Source organism: Pagrus major, chromosome 3 (genome assembly GCF_040436345.1).
Source record: "Pagrus major chromosome 3, Pma_NU_1.0".
NCBI classification, from domain to species: Eukaryota; Metazoa; Chordata; class Actinopteri; order Spariformes; family Sparidae; genus Pagrus; species Pagrus major.
In genome coordinates, this window is record NC_133217.1 from 5,113,174 (window position 1) to 5,131,523 (window position 18,350).

The following is an 18,350-nucleotide window of genomic DNA, read 5'->3' on the forward strand; positions in this document are numbered from 1 at the left end:
AAGGTAACAAGGTGCATTTCTAAATATTACTATTCAAATAATTAGAGAAATATCACAGAATTAAACCTTCATAAATCTGAGGGATCTCAGCGGCCAGGAAGATAAGTTTGATATGTGAGCCTCTAATAGTTAATATTTGATTAAGAAAACCATCCAGGAGCATAAAAGGCATTTTTTACTCTACATGAAAACTAACACATGGCTCATGCACAGTCTAATGTGGTTAAACATGTTCCTCAGGCAAACCTGACTATTTGTTAAGACTGTTAATAGTGAAAGAAAGTTCTCTGTGGCGTGTAGCCAGCCAGGCAGTCAAAAGAAAAACCTGCTATTGTGTCAGCCGCACCAGAACTGTCACATCGCCTCATGTCTGGCCCTCCACCCCTCATTGGGGGGTCGAGAGAGGTATTGTTAAAGCAAAGAGGCCTGGGCCTACACGTCACTGTCTTCGAATACATGTCTGGGCAAAGAGGCGGCACAAAAGACGAACTCTTGTTTGTCTTGTCAGTCTTTTGAATGTGAGGAAAAACTAGGTGCACACATACACATAAAGGCTAGAAAAAGAGATTGACTCTGGTATGATTTTCAGGGGACGGGACTTGTCTCTCTAATTATCTGTATCTGCATCCACGGTCGCATCTGTCTGTATGCATGCCTGCCTGGCTGCTTGCGGTCATGTGTGCTTATCCGCTCACGCTGGAATGGGTGCTGTATGTGGAATATGGGAGGAGTTTCGGAGGTTTTTCCGGACGTGGCAGGTGTTTGGTAGGCAGACGCCGTCAGATTAGTGCATGGGCAATGTGGCACACTGTCTCCAAGAGGGGGGAGGATGTGCAAGAGAAACTGGAGGGTGGCAATTAAGGGGTTAAGGTTAAGGCGAATGTAATGAGTTAACACAATGGGGATAAAGTCAGAGAGCTGAGGGCAACAGATGGGAATAAACGGGCCATCAGTATGGAGCGAGCCGCCTCTACAGTATGAGCTTATGCCTTTGTCAAAGCAGCCGACTTGCTTACTTAGTGTGTGCTATATATTTGCATTTGCAATATCCTACTTCGGCTCAATCATAAAAGTTAATTATGGTGTTTGTTTTAAGCGAGGAATACGTTAACTGCATTTCTAACAACAAAAATTAATCTTATAACACATTTATTGTTCTGTCCTATCTTTTCCACCTCTTCTGCCTTCATCCCATAAATACTGAGAGCCCTTTGGTGGATCTGTAAAGTAATGCAGATAGCCAAACATGTTGCTCCAGGGCTTAACTCATTTCTTTTAGAATCCCTCGCTCCCTTTTTCTCTCTCTTTTCTTTGGCAGATGAATAGGCATGTCCAGTCAGCTGTCCTCGCATTGATTCATCCTGACGTCCCAACCAGCTCAGCACAAACTCCCTATGGTCAGGCCACTGATGCTGAGAGCCTGTGTGCTGTGATGTGTGTGTGTGTACTTGCATGAAAATATCCACTGTCAGTGTGTCGTGTGTGTGTGGTGCAATGCCTGTGTGCCTGGTTGCTGCACTGAAACTGTGGGTGTAATTTCCTGCCAGGGTCTGGAAATAGCTTTTCCCCTGAATTCACTTTGCAAGATACAAAAGCATCCCACACACCAAAATCCTCAAATACCTTTCTTTCTTTGTAATTAAGAAATGTCCATTTATAGGTAATATAGGTGAAATTCTGCAACCCCATGACTGTGCATGTATAGATGCATGTGTGAGTGTGTGTGTGTGTGTGTGTGTATGTGCTGAAGTCATCCAAATATTCCCGACAACCACCAACAAGCCTGTGCCAGCATACCCCTGACTGGAGATAGCATGTGACTGTCCTTATGCTAGTGTTCAAAGCCATAGTCACTCGCTAAGCCTCAGCTCCCATCTACTGTTTTGTGTCCAATAATCCTGTCTGTTTCCACCACCTGCAAACACAACTGAGGCATGAAACTAAACTAATATACAAACTGAGTAAATTTAGGCGAAATACAAAGGAAGGATATTTCCCTTTATCTTCAGGTCCATTTTTAGTTTTCCTAAAACTGTCTGCTGTGGACACTTTAAATGCATGTATAAAATTAATTCCCTCTGTTAGTTATGGTTTCAATTATTGCTATCAGATAATTATAGAAAATACTTGAAACGTTCTTTGAGGCTGTCTGTTCAAAAATACACATATTTAACTGTATACTAAAGGCTAAAGATTGGCCAAAATGTATTTTTCAGGGCCGATATATATTATTAGCAATTAAGGAGACCATTAAGCAATATTTTGGACCATATATACCTTTCATATAGCTTCAGAGTAACCAGTGATACTTAGATTTAGTTATACACCCTTAACAATATCTTAATGCATATAAAGGTAAATTGCAAACTCCAAAAACCTCTTCAATCATCTGCTTTTTCATGTAAAACTGAAACACATTCATTTAGTTCTGGCTTGCAAATTAACCTCATACTGAAATTCATTCTCTTGAAATATGAAATAAAAACAAACAACCTGACAGTAAGCTACCCTGCACACCTGTACAGAATGATGCTCCAGCAATGGAGAAAAATAGGATTCTCATCCCTTTACTTGTGTTTTGGCTCAAGTATGCAGAAAAATTGTTCTCTGCTGATTCACTGCTGATGCAGTTGAAGATGACTCCTTCCAGATGAGAGTCAACTCATGCTCCCAGGTGCTTGCATCAGATGACATGTTTAATGACTATCGAACACAAGTAAGCATGCTCAACATTCAGGTCCAGTGCACCTTAGAGTTAGCGAAATAAGCTTGTCTTTAAAGCACACAAAATGGCTAAAATAATTACCTTTCGGGATGTGACCCCCATAACCACAAAACAACCACGTTAGAGCAAAGTGCTAAAAAAAGAAACAGAAAATGAGTCATAGAAACTGACAAAAGGGATGTCACTCCCATCACAACCAACAATCTTGCACTATTTCCCTAGCTCAGGACACACTGTCCTGTGTTATACATGTAGCCAATATAATGAGCGCAATGAGATTTGACTTTGATATAACTCAATGATAGTCTTCAAGACTGTTCCTAGAACGACTTGACTGCATGAACAACAGTGAAGCAGCGCAGTACTGTGGGCGAACAGCCTAATGTACCTAAGAGATTAGACAGCCATGAGCTCAACAGTCACAAGCACGGACAAACTTACACACATTCGTGCCCATCCCCCTCCTTGTCCAACCCTCCACTCGGTTACACAACATATACAGGGATTACTCTTCATAGCATGAGATGAGCTGCTCGATGAGTGGCCTTTTATCGTAGATGCCCCTCAGTGCTATGAAGCACACACAGGGAAGGGGACGTGACAAAGAGAAGAGAGGTTCTTAGCAGAGATTGTACCTGTTGTGGAAATGTGAACAGCCCCTTAAAAAAAAAAAAGATCCACATGATGAGTTATCATGCGATGAGATCTCTGATGCACACGTCAAAAACTATCTGAAGAATGCCACTGAGAGCAGAAGAGATGTGATTTCTACAGACATTTACAAATGACTCTTGTGATTTTGCCTTCTATTACTGATGTTAATTTATCAGCTGTGGTAGGTCTGAGGATCCACTATGGACCCACTCTCTTTTCAGTCTGGATTGGCTAGTGTGGGAGACACTGGAGTATAATCTGCTGGTATTAACTTGCTCTCTAAAAAAAGCACTCTCGACAGGGATTAGATTATCATGGCAAGGTCAGCTCAGACTCGCTCTGTCTCCCTTTATGTCCCTCTATCACTCTGCTTTCTGTCTTTTAACTTGATCGGTTTTCCTGACATCTTTTGTGTGACCTGCTAACTGTGACAGGTGTAAATTGTTCACTGTTCATTTCAATCGTGCCCAAGTATAGATCATGCTGCCAGGGCAGAGGAAAATATATCAGATTAACACAGAATAATTACTGTATACAGGACATTATAGTACAATGCCTTGAGTTTGGCTTTGAAAAAGACATGTCAATGATTTTAAATATAAAGGGTAACACCATAAATTCTGCCCATGAAAGTGTGTTTACAGGTCTTGGGGAGTATGACTGCACACATGTAATCTGATAAATTGCCTCCAGTGATGTTACTCAGTGGCAAAGTTGCATTGTGGGTAATGTATGCATCAAAGGAAAGGAGAAGAATGTGTGGAATACAGAAAGCGATACCTCTGGTCCTGCTGTATCGATTTTTGACATTTGATTATAAACAGTGTTATATGAGTGCAATGCTGGACCAGTGGGCTGCTTTTTTAAAACCTGGCGCCTACATTACCCAGAATGCAGCTAAGCCACTGAGACACATTTGGCAATTTATCAGATTACATGCAGCTTTCTCTGGAGCCACAAAAGGCTTTATATTACTTTTTCAAATATGCAGTATTACTCCCCAAGACCTGTAAACACACTTCAATGTGTAAAACTGGTGGTATCAGTCTTTCAAGACAACTTCCTATAAATTAGGTTGACATGGCAAAAGAGCTGCAGCTTTAAATCTGCTGATTCTTTTCTCAATTACTTAACTGCTGAGTTAACTGCTTGGTCAACAAAACATTAGAAAACAGATTTTACCAGAGCTCAATTTGACAAAAAAAGAGTATTCAGTTTACCATGTGAGAAAAGTAAGAAAACAAGCAAATATTCACACTGAAGCCTTATAAAGAAGCTGGAACGAGTGAATTTTACTCCAAAATTACTTTTAATCTTAATCTTAATCTTAAATTACTAATTAATCTAGTTATTGTTTCATCTTTACATAGCAATAAAGTATTAAACCTATCAAACCTTGAACATTGCATCTTGATAGATCGAATAAGAAAACATAATTCTTTATTTCAATAATAGAATTTTTAAGCGTTGTTTATCTTAACAATCTTCAATGTGGGCTTTTGACTGACTGATCTCAAATAATTTTAATATAAATGTTATACTAAAATATCTTAAAGGGTAAAAATGAATTTCTTTTTATACATGAAATGCAGTGTAATACACCTTTTGTGTGATAACATTGTAGTGAATCATTAGAATCTGGCATTGCTTTTTGGCAAATGCCAAAACTTAATACTTGTTGGTTTAAAAAATAAGAAATTACAGCAAAATCTCACGTCTGAGAGTGGGACTGCTCTTTTGTAGATCTTCATCCATGCAGATCAAAATTCACAAATTACAAAGGTACTGCTGATTTGTAGTACAGAACAACATGTGTGTAATTCCCTGCTATGATTAAGGTAAGGATTGAAGGGTAAGGCGATACCTGCTTAGCGATTTTACCCTGGAGCAAAAGAATGACAGCTGGCAGCAGGGTCTGGATTAGGTTTCCCATAGGGGTATTGCATCTTTTACACCACCGCTTCTTTGGAGTAGAATGGGCCGATAGTAACCTGACTCCCTCAGACCCATCCAATCTCGTCTCCCTCTGTCTCAATGGGGCCAAGCAGAAGGGATCTGTGGACGCCTTACTCATCCCTCCCATCTTCCATCTGGACATTTTGCCGGTGTTTGCACTCCAGTTCCTCCACTGGAGACTTAAAGGGCAAGTTCTTTTTTCCCCCCAGTAACCTATTTGAGTCATCACAAAACATATTCAGCACCTACTTCCGCTAATTTTGTTTTGGTTAACAAACTCAGGATTAGTGCACTTCATTAAACCAGTCCCTTACTTTAATTAGACTACAATACTCTTCATAAAAACGAGCAGTATTTGAATTATCAATGGCAGGGGCACTGAAGTAGATCCTACAGTAAATGTTTTATTTTTCCCACATTTAAAACATATTTGAGATAGCCACTAATATTTAGTTATATTTTGATGGTATCTATTGATAGATCCTAACATAAGTGAAATGTATGCGTAATTTACATGATTGATTAAAATGCAAATGTCCTGGTTTGGCTTTAAATTGCCAGAAAGTAGTGAAAAATGCCCATTACAATTTACTGCCATCCAAGTTCACATAAAAGAGGTTCAACCTGAATCTCGTATCTCTCTATCTAAATCTTTTTTCTTTCCATAGGATGATACAGAAACTGTGTAAATCCTTTTTTGTTGTTTCAAACGATATTTTTAGCTCTCCTGTGCCCATCTGGTTAACAGATCACAGTCACTTTAAGTTGTTTAATATTATTTTGGGCCCTGAGGTCCAGGTAGCTTGAATAACACACCCCATGCAGACAAAGACAACATGGAAGAGACAGCTAGCATATGTTAGAATTGCACTGAATTCAGTATGTGGTCCATCTGTATGCTCTGCTGTTAGGTTATCAGAGGAGAGAATGCGCGCTCAGCAATAATGTGCACATGTACAGGTATGTGTACACACTATTTGAGAGGCAGATCTCCATATTTTGCAGGCTTGTGGCCCTGTGTAGTTACATTTAAGGTGTATTTCTTACTACTTGAAACATGATATATTAAGTATTGAACATGCTTGAGTTTTACCTTTTGATATAGGTTTAAAACCACGGCAGTTAAAGCAGTCAAGTGCTTTATAATTACCATAATAAAATTACATTTTTGAGACATTGGCAGCAATTGATTACATACTGTTTTCAAGAGGAACTTTGTTGATGTAATAGCTGTAATGTTTAGAGATGCAAAGATTAAACGATTAATCAATTAATTGTCAACTATTAAATTAGTTGTCAACTATTTTGATTATCAACAAATCGGTTGAGTAACTCTTTCAGAAAATAAAAACTCAAAATTCTGATTCCAAATTCTTAAATTTGAATATTTTCTTGTTTCTTCACTTCTCTGTGACAGTAAGGTTAATATCTTTGGGTTGTGGACAAAGCGAGGCATTTGAGGATGTTGTGTTGGACTTGAGCAAACACTGATCGACATTTTAACCATTTTCTGACATTTTACAGACCAAACAACTGATTGATAAATAAGAGAAAATAATCGTTAGTTGTAGCCCTTCTCATATTTGGTTAAAAAACAAAAAACAAGGAGGTATGTATACAAGATATTTGGGATGTGAGCTATCAACACATGCTGCTTTTTAACTGCTTCACAATGCATTCACAGGAACAACAGCATAATGACTCTGACCTGTTTTGATCCACCTAATTCTCCTGAGGTTTCCTCGCTTTACAATGTCCTCTCCTTGAAGTACCTTGCTCCTCATTTAAAAGAACGTACATATAATTTGTTGGGGTCAGTCATCCTTGTAATTTCTTGTGGTTATTTTTTAATTTAACATGTTTAATTAAAGCTGTTAACTACACCAAATGGGATATTTTTTTGTTGTTGTCTTTGAAATAGTCAGTGTATTTGCACCATTTTCTGAACACTGCACTCTGTAAGCACCTTAATGGGGTTTGGCACTGTCCATTTGATTATTTTTCAAACTGTGAAGCCATACTTTTGTTGTTTTCGTTTGCCCCACATTAAGGAAGGCAAAATGTTTCAGCCCATTGTCACACGACACGAGGGAGCTGCCCAAAGTGGAGATGGCCTTACCCCTCACATCTTCCTGTCTGCTCTGTCTGCTCCCCTCCCCCCCTTCCAGCAACAAGCCCCTGTCCAGACCCCAGTCTCCTGACCTAATCTGGATGATTAAATCATTTTTCTTTAGCACAAATTTTGTCCCCCCGCTACTCTTGTCTGGTCGTCGCCACACACCCTCCCCTATTGATCGTCATACTGAGGAGATTACCCTAATAGCTGGGATTACCTCCCCACATGTTGGTTGGCCACATACAAGGGGGGAGGTGGGGTGGGGAGAGAGGTGGGGGGGTATGGTGGTGCATGTTGAGCATGATGTGCAAGTGTGTGTAAGGAGGGTGGGAGGGGTGGAGGAGGAAGAAATACAAAAATCTGTGTTTGTTTATTGTCTCACTCAGAACATAAAAGAGCTACATCCTCTATCATGTCTCGCCGCCTGAGGGATGTAGTTAAGACTTTTTGAGCCGACAACACAATCTTTAGCAGAGATGATCAGTCATGAGACAACACACAAACAACACCCTGAAGACCTATTTGACACGTATTTGTCCTCTTGTGCTCATGACTCTGAACATCCTGGGCTTAGAGGCCAGTGGCTTGAAACAATCAGCTGATTTCGCCAACGATTTTGAGAATCTGTTCATCATTTCAGTCGGTTATCGAGCCAAAATGACGAACATCTATGAGGATTTGCTGCTTTATGTCACTGTAAATTACATTTAAAGATTCCACCTTGGGCTGAGGGGAATTTTGACTTGCATTTCCCACTATTCCTGACTTTTTATGGACTTACTGAGCTGCCCTTCTGTTCACTAATCACCTTTTTTTAAAGCCACAAGCCATGATAACAATAACTGGCCATCACAGTCCCGTCCACATGTTTCACAACAGTCCAGTTGGACATCCCTTGGCTGGACTGCTGCTGCTAGCTGTGAAGTCTTTTTTTTTTTTTTACTTTACTGTTTCTAACAAGTGCCAGAGGTGCAAGCAGCTAGAAATCAAGACGCTATAGCCACAGAGGCAGGCAGGCAGAGAGAGAAAGAGACTGGAGGCCATTCAGAGAAAAGGAATTCCGTTAATCCGCCGCTGATCCGGTACAATGGCAGCCTTGTTGTCTGTCCCGTTTGCACTCACTTACCACAAGTTTGCGTGCGTTGACAATGTTCAACTAGCAGCTGCGCCAAACCGCAGGAAAGATGCTGATAATGGCGCTGTACTGACGGTGACAACGAGGGGAGGTCGTTGTCAGGAGACTTGTGTCAGTCGCTAGAAGCAGCCCGCTCCGACGCGAGATTCACAGGACTTGGCCGACTGTTTGTCGATAACTGACACCCGTGTGACAGACCGACTAACCCCGCGGCGTGCTGTAGTTAACTTTCGCTTCAAAAAACTCCTAAAAACGGAGCAGCCACACTCGTACAAACTGCAGCTCCTGTGAAAAACAACTCTCTTTTGTTAGTTAACCGTCGTTTAGCTTCACTCCTTACCTTGAAGGCGGTTGTTAGGCGGCAGGTCGCTCCTCCTGAAGGAATCCCATCACCAGACAGGAACACAAAAAAAACAACAACAAAAAAAAAAAGCGATGGCGAACTGACAGATTAACACTTGAAATCGGGACGCTGTCCGTCAGTCGTCGCGGGGTTCAACCTCCTGCTCCTCCGCAGCCTTCAAACTTCACTGTGTGTCTCTTTCAATCACAGCGGTGCACCTGAACCGCAGTCCCGTCCTCCCCCTCCGCAGCAGCAGCAGCAGCAGCAGCAGCAGCCGTGGTTGTTGGGGACATGAGTGACGCGAGAGATAACGTTATTAACGTTAATAACACGGACGGCTGATCTCTGCGTGCGCGCGCTCTGCCCCATTCACCGAAGTGACCGGAGGGCGCGCGGGACATTTAGTTTAGGGACTGACGTCAGGTGGCGTACAAATATAAAGGTGAATGTCCTCTAACAACAGCCCCTGTTAGTGGTTTACAATGGACACACAAAGAGTAATAGAGATTCAATGTAACCTCATGTGGAGGTGAAATAATTAGTTTTTGACCAAATTACTGGATTTGCTTCACTTCACTTAAAATCTTTTAATATTCGTATCATATCTCTATTAAGACTATTATAAGACTATTAGGGCAAGGGGAGGAGGAAGTTTGTTTTTTATTATGCACTTCAAGAAAAAAGTCGAAATGTCAAGAATAAAGTAGAAATACAATTTCGTGAATGAAGTAGAAATACAATTTCGAGAATAAAGTAGAAATATTATTTTGCGAGTTGAAATACAATTTCATTAATAAATTTGTATTGTCGAGAAAACAATTTTTACAATTTTGTGACTAAAGTTTAAATACAATTTCTTGAAAAAAGTCGTCTTGTCGAAGATAAAGTAGAAATACAATTTTGCGTAATAAAGTCGTATTGTCGTGAATAAAGTATAAAAACAATTTCGCAAATAAAGTACAATACAATTTCGGGAATAAAGTTATATTGTCGAAAAAAAAAGCGGAAATACAATTTCATGAATTGGCAGAAGTCTCTAGTGCTCATGCTCTATGGGCCACACAACACCTACGGGAAGTCGAGTTTTTTTGGCTTCAAAATGCCACTGAGCAGCTTTCATAGGGATGAATGAGGCTCCACCTCCAAGGTTGTCTCCTGATGTAATATAACATCCTTGGTGCAAACACTAACTCTCCAGCTAGCTGCATGGCTAACTGAGCTAACAAGCTAATAGTGGCTACAATCATAAACAGAATACAGTTAGCGGCAGTTAGTTACTCTGGCGATATGCTGCCCCATTTGTTTGGCTCATACTCAAACTTCAACAACTAGTTTATACTTTTTTTAAAAAAAGAGGTCATGCATGGCAGTAGTCCTCACAGTAATCTGCCAAATGACAACAACATCAGCATCACTTCAGGACCAAGGAGAGAGCACACAGCATGGTCAGACTTGATACATAAACAAGATTCCACTTTGTATATCATTACGAATACCATCCTATCAACAATTTGACTGCAGCATAAATAACATTAGCATTATTGCTGGTTTATCTAAGATCAAGATCAGTTTACAGCCACAAATCCCCAACAATAACTACCAGATCAACCACTCCACTTGTTTTACCTACCTAGTGTTTACAGCTGGATCAACACCCAAACTGCAAGTCATTTAAAAACTCGAAACGACAACTTAAATATAAGTTCATGTCCAATTTTAGATGTCTCCTTCTTGCTCATACTGGTCAACCGACCAATTACTTCCAATCAGGAAATCAACGCTTGTTTCATCAGCATGTTTAATTACCATAGCCCAATTGTTTTTACAAAGCAAGGCTTTGTGTTTATTGATTTTTATGTATGATGTATTCCGTCCCTGAGCAACTTCTCCCTCCACCATCGAGCAAATGGGCTCCTGCTGCTTGTTGTTTGATCTGATGTTTGTCACCAGAGGGCTCACTTTACCAAATGAAATGTGCTGGAGGGAGCTGTTTCCAGGCCTCCTCCTCCTCTTGACACAGTCAAGTGTTGTATTCTCATTTCACAAAGGGTGGCGACAAAGCCATGCTGCTGCTGCTGCTACTCCTCCTCACAGACCTCTTTATTCCCTGTGGCACAACTTGGGGTAATGCTCACAAAAGCACACACCATGGTGGCGTCAGCCAGCATGAATCCAACTATATAATTCATTTATTCAAGAGGTGCCCGAGAAGATGCACCCACTATGACACCAGCGGGTTTGAATAAGGATGCTAAACTGATATATTTCTTGTGTTTTTTGGTATTGTAGAAAGATGCATCATCTTCCCAGATAAGAGTGTCTCTGTAAGGGAAAGATTCCTAAAGGATTTACTGTGTAGCATCTATAAATTATAGTAACAACCAACTTACATCTGACTCAGTTTCACACAAAATAAAAACATTTTTGCATTTCCCAAACAGCTGAAGAATGTTTTTGCTACCTTAGAGCAGAATTAATTGAAATCTTTGATCTCTTGCTGAACAAAGAATGCAATCACTTTTCATACCTATGTAGCACCTATAGGCACAACAACGACAATATACACATCAGCACTTCAATGGCAGTCTGTTTCTTCTTGCAAAATTCATTTCCCTTTTGAAATTCACTTAAGAGACTGTATTAAATTGTTAGAGGGGTGTTGGCAAGGATGGGCAATTTTAGCCGCACAAGCAGCATGGCTGTAGGGATGAGTTAATTCAAGAGGTCTTTTATTTTGAAATCACTGACTACATGCAATGTCCAACACTTAATTCCAGACTGAAATATCTCAGTTATTGAACTGATTAAGATGAAATCGCGTACGGACATTCATAATGCCCACAAGATGAATCCTACTAACATGGTGATCTTCTGACTTTAGTTCTAGAGCCACCAGCCGGTTGATTTTTTTGTTTTTTTTAACTGACATGTCTGGATTGGATTACTTGCTATTAAATGTGGCACAGACATTTATCTCCCTCCTTATAATAACTTTGGTCAACCCTTAGTGGGGTATGGTGTTCAGCGGTCCTTCAGGGGGTTCCAGCATAGATCTCATAAGGGAAGTCTGGTTACAGCATCGGAGGCGGAGCCCAGTTCATTCCCATGAAAGCTGCTCAGTGGTGTATGAAGTCAAAAAAGTTTGACTTCATGAGTGTAAACCTAACCGGAGCGTCTGCATACCTTCAAGGGATCTTGGGTTCCAAGGGATCACCCCAACATAGGAATAATTTATTTTCACTATGATTTTGTCCATATGTAACACTATGACAGAATGTGTTTTGGTCATGGGCTTAATACAGTTTCTGTAACAAAATATCAAATGATAAAATTCTCATGAGATGTGGAACCCTGGGAGAAAAAATGTAATCAAAAAGGGCTCCATCATATGAAAATGTTGAGAACCACTGCCTTAATTCCCTCTTGCTCGGGAGTTAACAAAGTCTAAACTTCACTTTAGTTAGTTTATGACTGAATACCCGGCAAACTAACGTCATTCCCATCTTTCTCAGCTGCAGTTCTGTTTAGTGCTAATTAGCAAATGTTAGCATGCTAACACCTATGGTTTAACATTATACCTGCCTATGGCCACCATGTTAGCATTGTCATTCAAAGAGTGTAAGCACAAAAAGTGAGACTCAGTCCAGAGGTAACAAAATCTGCCTCCCAGCACCTTAAAGCTAAAATTAAAAATTCTGCACATTACCCCACATAAAGCTACAACTCATTGTTTACACCTGTTTTTTGTGATTTATGAAGCTACTCATCTAACTCTGCAAAAACATGTAATTCCTCAAAATGCCTATCTGTAGACCTATTGGTAAAAACATCTAAAATGTGGCATATTAAAAGCTTCGGACTGGGTAGGGTCCACTCTTTGTTATAGCAGGTTTTAAATAAAGCCATAGAGGAAAGCATTTAGGTATAAATTAACATGTTGTTTCTGTTGCTGGCCATCAAAACACTCGGGCAATGCTGCATGTTTTGTTCAGCAAGTTTATGATGATGGCTCAGTTTAGACAGAGCAGCATTAATCAACTTCCCCACTCTTCCGCCTCTTCCAAGCTAATCTCATTTAGTCATTCACTGCTGATGTTCTTTCCACTATCAACAATTCGTAATGAAGAGTCATCGATGCAGCTCAATCTAATCTTGAAGCAATGCCCCGGATATAAATAGAAAGAAAATAAAACCTCAAACTAACTTTTATTTTCTGTCAAAGTCTTGTCATTTTTTCACATGGTATATCCAAATGCCTTGAACACCACCATCAATATGTGCAGCATATTGTTCCTTAGGCTTATTAATCCTTTGATGTGAACTGTTAAGGGGGAAAGAATAGATGTATGTGATCTATTGAACTAATGCAGAGGCAAAGAGAGGTGTAAATGTTGAAAATGTAACCTTTTCCAAACAGATCCTAAACTGGATTTGATGTTTTAGTGAAGAAAAAACATTAAACTTTTGAGAAATCTTAAAAACAAGGTGGGTTGAATCAGGAATACTTTTATTTTAGTTAGATAAAATGGGTTTCTAAACAACAATGAATGAAACAAGCCAAAATTGGCCCTTTTTATAGTATTAATTTATACATTTATACATGCAGCACTCTTCAACACCCAATTTAAAAAAAAACATTAAGTAGCCAAAATCCCACAATAAAACAAGAATAAACATTCAACTCAATTAAACAGCAGGTCACAGCAACAGTAATGTGCAAGAAAGGATTGTCAAATCCTAGAGAGCACATACATTAGCAGAGACTAATAATCTAAATTTGCTCTTTTAGTCATAAAAAGTTTCTGTTTTTTTTTAATTTTTTTTTATTAATACATTTGTGAATCTGCACCTGATTCCAATTCTGCATCAAAGTACACAGAGATTGACAATCGTGCTGGAAGTCATTATTTTTGGAGAATATGCTATATATCCTGCTTTGAGTATGTGTCTAAATGTACTTTAAAATGCATGATGACTATGTTATATACCAAAGAGTGTCAAAATATAGATGATCTAACTGAAAAAAAAAAATGAAAAAGTAAAGGAATCGATGAAAAAGAGAAGAATCTATCTCTTTCAGTCCTGGCGACTGATGCCATAAAGTGAACTTGTATCTTCAGTAAAAACTAATAATGCACATGTTGCCTGGGCAGCGGTCCCAATGTTCCCCAGAAATTTGAGTGATAGCAGCAGCTGTTTCTCTTTTGGGTATTTTCCTCTTTGTTGGAGATTTCCAGTCTGGATACGCAGGGTGAAAAATATGACGGGGTGGAGCATGAATTCAGGGTGGGTGACATCCACATTGTTGTTGTTGTCCGCCTTCAAGAGAATTCATGTGGTGCAGCAGAGCTGGTGGTGACAAGAAAACTGCTGAAAGCTGAAAAATTGACCTCCTCTGTGAGATTCAGGTGAGATTTTCTTCTACATTAAAGCTGTGAATATATGTAGGCTATAGAAATGTGAGAAAATAACATCCTTTTATTTATTCATTATATTTATTTTGCAGTTTTATACCTGCATAGGTGTCATTTACACGAGGGAAGCCGGGGACTTCCACACCATTTTTCAAAGGTGTACAATGTAACTATAAATAATTCACATTACTAGTTTCGTTCTGATGTTTACAAATATAAACATAAACATCTGGCTAGTAAAATAAAAAACCTGTTAGCTTTTGCAAACTGCTATTTCTTATATCAAGACCTCTGTTTCTGTTAATAGGCCTGTAAAAAGGTGCATAGTGCACCTTTAAAAGTATAATATGTTAAAAATCTGACAAATAGCTTGCACAAATAAATGTTATCTAACAAATAAGATGAGATTTGAAATGATCTACTCTGACATCTTATGATCCCTCTGAAGAAGACAAATACCTGCTAACTATCAAATCTGGCACATTTTGCTGAAAATGTCATCATTCCATTTGAAGCTAATAACTGAAGATCAGGTTGTTGTTCCCATTTTTTTTTTAAGAAATGTTCTTGCATAAATATTGAATGTCAGAATTAACCAAACAATTAATTCACCACTGTTGAATTAACATAACCATTACTATTTATTTATCTATCTGCTTCTCCTTTGCTCTCAATCACAGTAACTACACTGCAGGTTTAGGGATGATGCAGGTGCACAAATTATTTGTCACTGTTTGACCAAAGACTGCTTAAAATGACTGTTGGAGACCACCTTATCACTCAAGATCTGAGGAGACATTCAAGTAGCTGGTCTAATAATTTATTATGAATATTGTTGTCTTATAATGCATCTTCTGAATTACTCAGGTTATTCCAGTTGATCCTTAATTTTCCAGATGCTAATCATTCCAACTGCAAAAAGGATTTTTGTTCTTTCACGTTAGTTCTCAAACTCTAATTTTGAAAAGTTTATCTGCTATGTTTTACTAGGGAATATCTAATGTTTTATTTCTTTATATCTATATTGTTTCTATAATTATCAGTGCCAGCACACTTGTTTGATATGTCCAGATTATAATAGATTATGTAGATGTTGAATATGTAACAAAAATAACTCTGGAGGACCTTTTACAGGCTTTTCCACTTCTAATTCGTTTAAGTACTTCATCTTTTTATGCACATTTCCTCCACAGAGAAGTTTGACTCTTTGAGATCTAAATTGGATTATCTAACTCTGTGGCTAACACTTAGGTGTAATTTGTTTATCTGACAATGCTAATGAACTTATTTAGCCATAAACTGCAGCGCCTATTATGTAATAATCATTTCCTCTTTCCTTGCAGAGATAGATGACTGTCAGCTAATAAACAGACAACCAGAACTTTTCAGCTCATTATTGGCACAAGGAGGCCGAGCAGAAACGTCTCACGTAACAGCTGGACAACCTCAGGATTCCCCTCAGGGTTGCGACATGTCAGACGCTGCCAAGGCACTTGAGCGCTTCAGTAACATCCTGAATGGCTGCAGTGTCGGCCCACCCTGTAATAACTCACATCTGATCCTCCACAACTCGAGCATGGACGGGCTGGAGATCCTCGATGATGGATACCCCGGTCTGAGAATATTCATGTCAGTGGTGTACTTTATTGTGGCTACAGCCGGAGTGTTGGGGAACTTGTTAGTGATGTTCCTGCTCTATTCTACTCACACCATCACCACAGGCAACATCAATTTCTTTGTGTTCAACCTAGCTTTGGCTCAGCTGCTCTTCTCCCTTTCCTTGCCGTTCTGGGCCATAGAGTTTATTCTGGACTACAGCTGGCCTTTTGGCTTGGCCACATGCAAGGCCGTGTCTTTACTCACTGGGCTCAATGTCTTTGCTAGCTGCTTTTTCCTCACAGCTATGAGTGTGACCCGGTACTGCTATGTAGCCACTGCTCTTACACCCAGTAAATCCCTCTGCATTAGCTCTTGGACCTCTCAGGTGGTCACAGCTTCTATCTGGGTTGCAGCGCTGATAGCAGCGACACCCAGAGCTGTGTTTGCTGACCTTAGGAGTGTGGGCAGTGGCAACGATACAGCATGCCTGCTCCTGTTCCCAGATGGTACAGCCTGGCTTGGGATAAACCAGCTCCTGCGAGTGGTGCTGGGGTTTCTGCTGCCCTACGCCATCATCACTGTGTCCTACCTGCTTCTGCTGCACTTCCTCTGTCAACACAAACTAAGGTGCGCTAACTCTCGGAGAAAGGTTGATATCTCAAAGTCTGTAGCCGTGGTGGTCCTTTCATTCTGCGCCTGCTGGTTCCCATACAACATCCTCACATTTTGGGGCGTCCTCATCCAACTTGACATCGTTGAGTACAGCCGCTCGTTCTACTTGGCTCAAACATACTTCTTCCCTCTGGCCAACTGCTTGGCCTTCACCAGCAGCTGCTTCAACCCGGTCATCTACTGCCTGGTGAGGAAAGAGTACCGCTTGGCTCTCCATAATGTGCTCTTCAAACTGAGCCTGGCCATTATGTCAAAGATGCCCTATGGCATGAATGCTGAGGAAGGGTCGGGACAGGCTGGGCAGCTCTCCATCCCACTCAATGACATGTACAGCCAGACAAGCCAAACTGACGCAAGGAGATATGCACCTCTGTCAACACTGCCAACAGTAGTCTCCACCATCTAACACTAAGGCCGAATTCTTTACACGTATACTTAAGTTTTACGTGACAAGGATGTTTCATTTTGAAAATATGATTGTGTATCTTTCCCTCTAAAGATGTACAGTATGTGTACTTAAGATCTCCTGTGAACAAGCTGCATTTGAAGCTTCTGTGGGTCTTGTATCTGACAGTTTTAGCTGTCTGAGTTGGCTGTATGACTTGAGTCTAATTCATTCAACCTCAAATCTTTCACCACAGTGTCAGAGATGTCCCTGCTATTCCTTCTCTTCCTCATCTTCCTCATATTGTTGTATTATTAACACAACATACTGTGCAATAGTTTGCTATTGTATAAAACGAATGTAAAAATGTTTATTTCTAATTATTATTGCTGCACTGTACGTCTGGATTGTGGCTGTCTCGTCCAGGTGTGGACACATTTTTGTCATTTGTTTGAATAGAAATTAATAAATAAAGCTGTTCCGACACTTCACTTTATACTACTTATTGTGGTCTTGCATGTCACCCAGTCCCATAACAAGTTTGCACAATATAATGTGCATAAACATGTAGTAAATTCCTAAAAAGTAATCGGTAATTGAAGACAATGATTGAAGACACCGGCTGCAACAAGTCAATACATTGTTAGGCAGTGTTGTAAAAAGTGCCCACAAGTCATACTTGAGTAAAAGTAAAAATATTGTGTTAGAATATTATTTGGACAAAAGTAAAAGTCACCAGTACAATTAGTACTTGAGAAAAAGTCTTAAAGTATCTGATATTAAATGTATTTAAATATCAAAAGTAATTGTCTTGCAATAACAACATCAAGAGTATGAGTAGAATTACATTGTACATATATTTACATGTATGTATTTATACTACGCGTCGACTAATATATCAATCTGGCCAATTATCTGCATTTTTTGATTATCGGAATCAAATAAAGTTATCAAATAAATGTAATGGAGTTAAATGTAAGCACAGTTCTTGAGTAAATGTACTTGGTTTACATTTCATCACTATTAGGAATGCAACTGTGCTTTCTTAAACCTTAATGTGCTTAAAATATTGAAATGGGTTGGAGTGCACAGCTGCAAACACAGAAACGAGGAATAAAACTGTGCTGTATTTATAGCCAGTGTTTCTGGCTCTGAGCCTGCGTGCAGCAAGTTTAGTTTAGCTACAAAGTTCATCACAGTTGTGATGGAATTTTCCAGAGTTCACCTCTGCGTCTCCTCAGGTTGACCGGTCAGAGCAGCTCTCCTGATAACACCACCTTTGTCTCAACCAAGGCCAACAGATATGGTGTACTCGGCTTTAGACTCTTACAGACAGACAGACTGTCTCCTA

The 18,350-nt window shown here is 39.7% G+C and overlaps 1 protein-coding gene across 1 annotated transcript; it reads left to right on the plus strand.

Annotated features, from left to right (window-relative positions):
• Positions 1 to 15,814: 15,814 nt before the first annotated feature.
• LOC140994135 (relaxin-3 receptor 2-like) lies at positions 15,815 to 17,020 on the plus strand. The gene has a single exon (XM_073463705.1). The coding sequence runs from the start codon at positions 15,815 to 15,817 to the stop codon at positions 17,018 to 17,020; it is 1,206 nt and encodes a 401-aa protein (XP_073319806.1).
• The last annotated feature ends 1,330 nt before the right edge of the window (positions 17,021 to 18,350 follow it).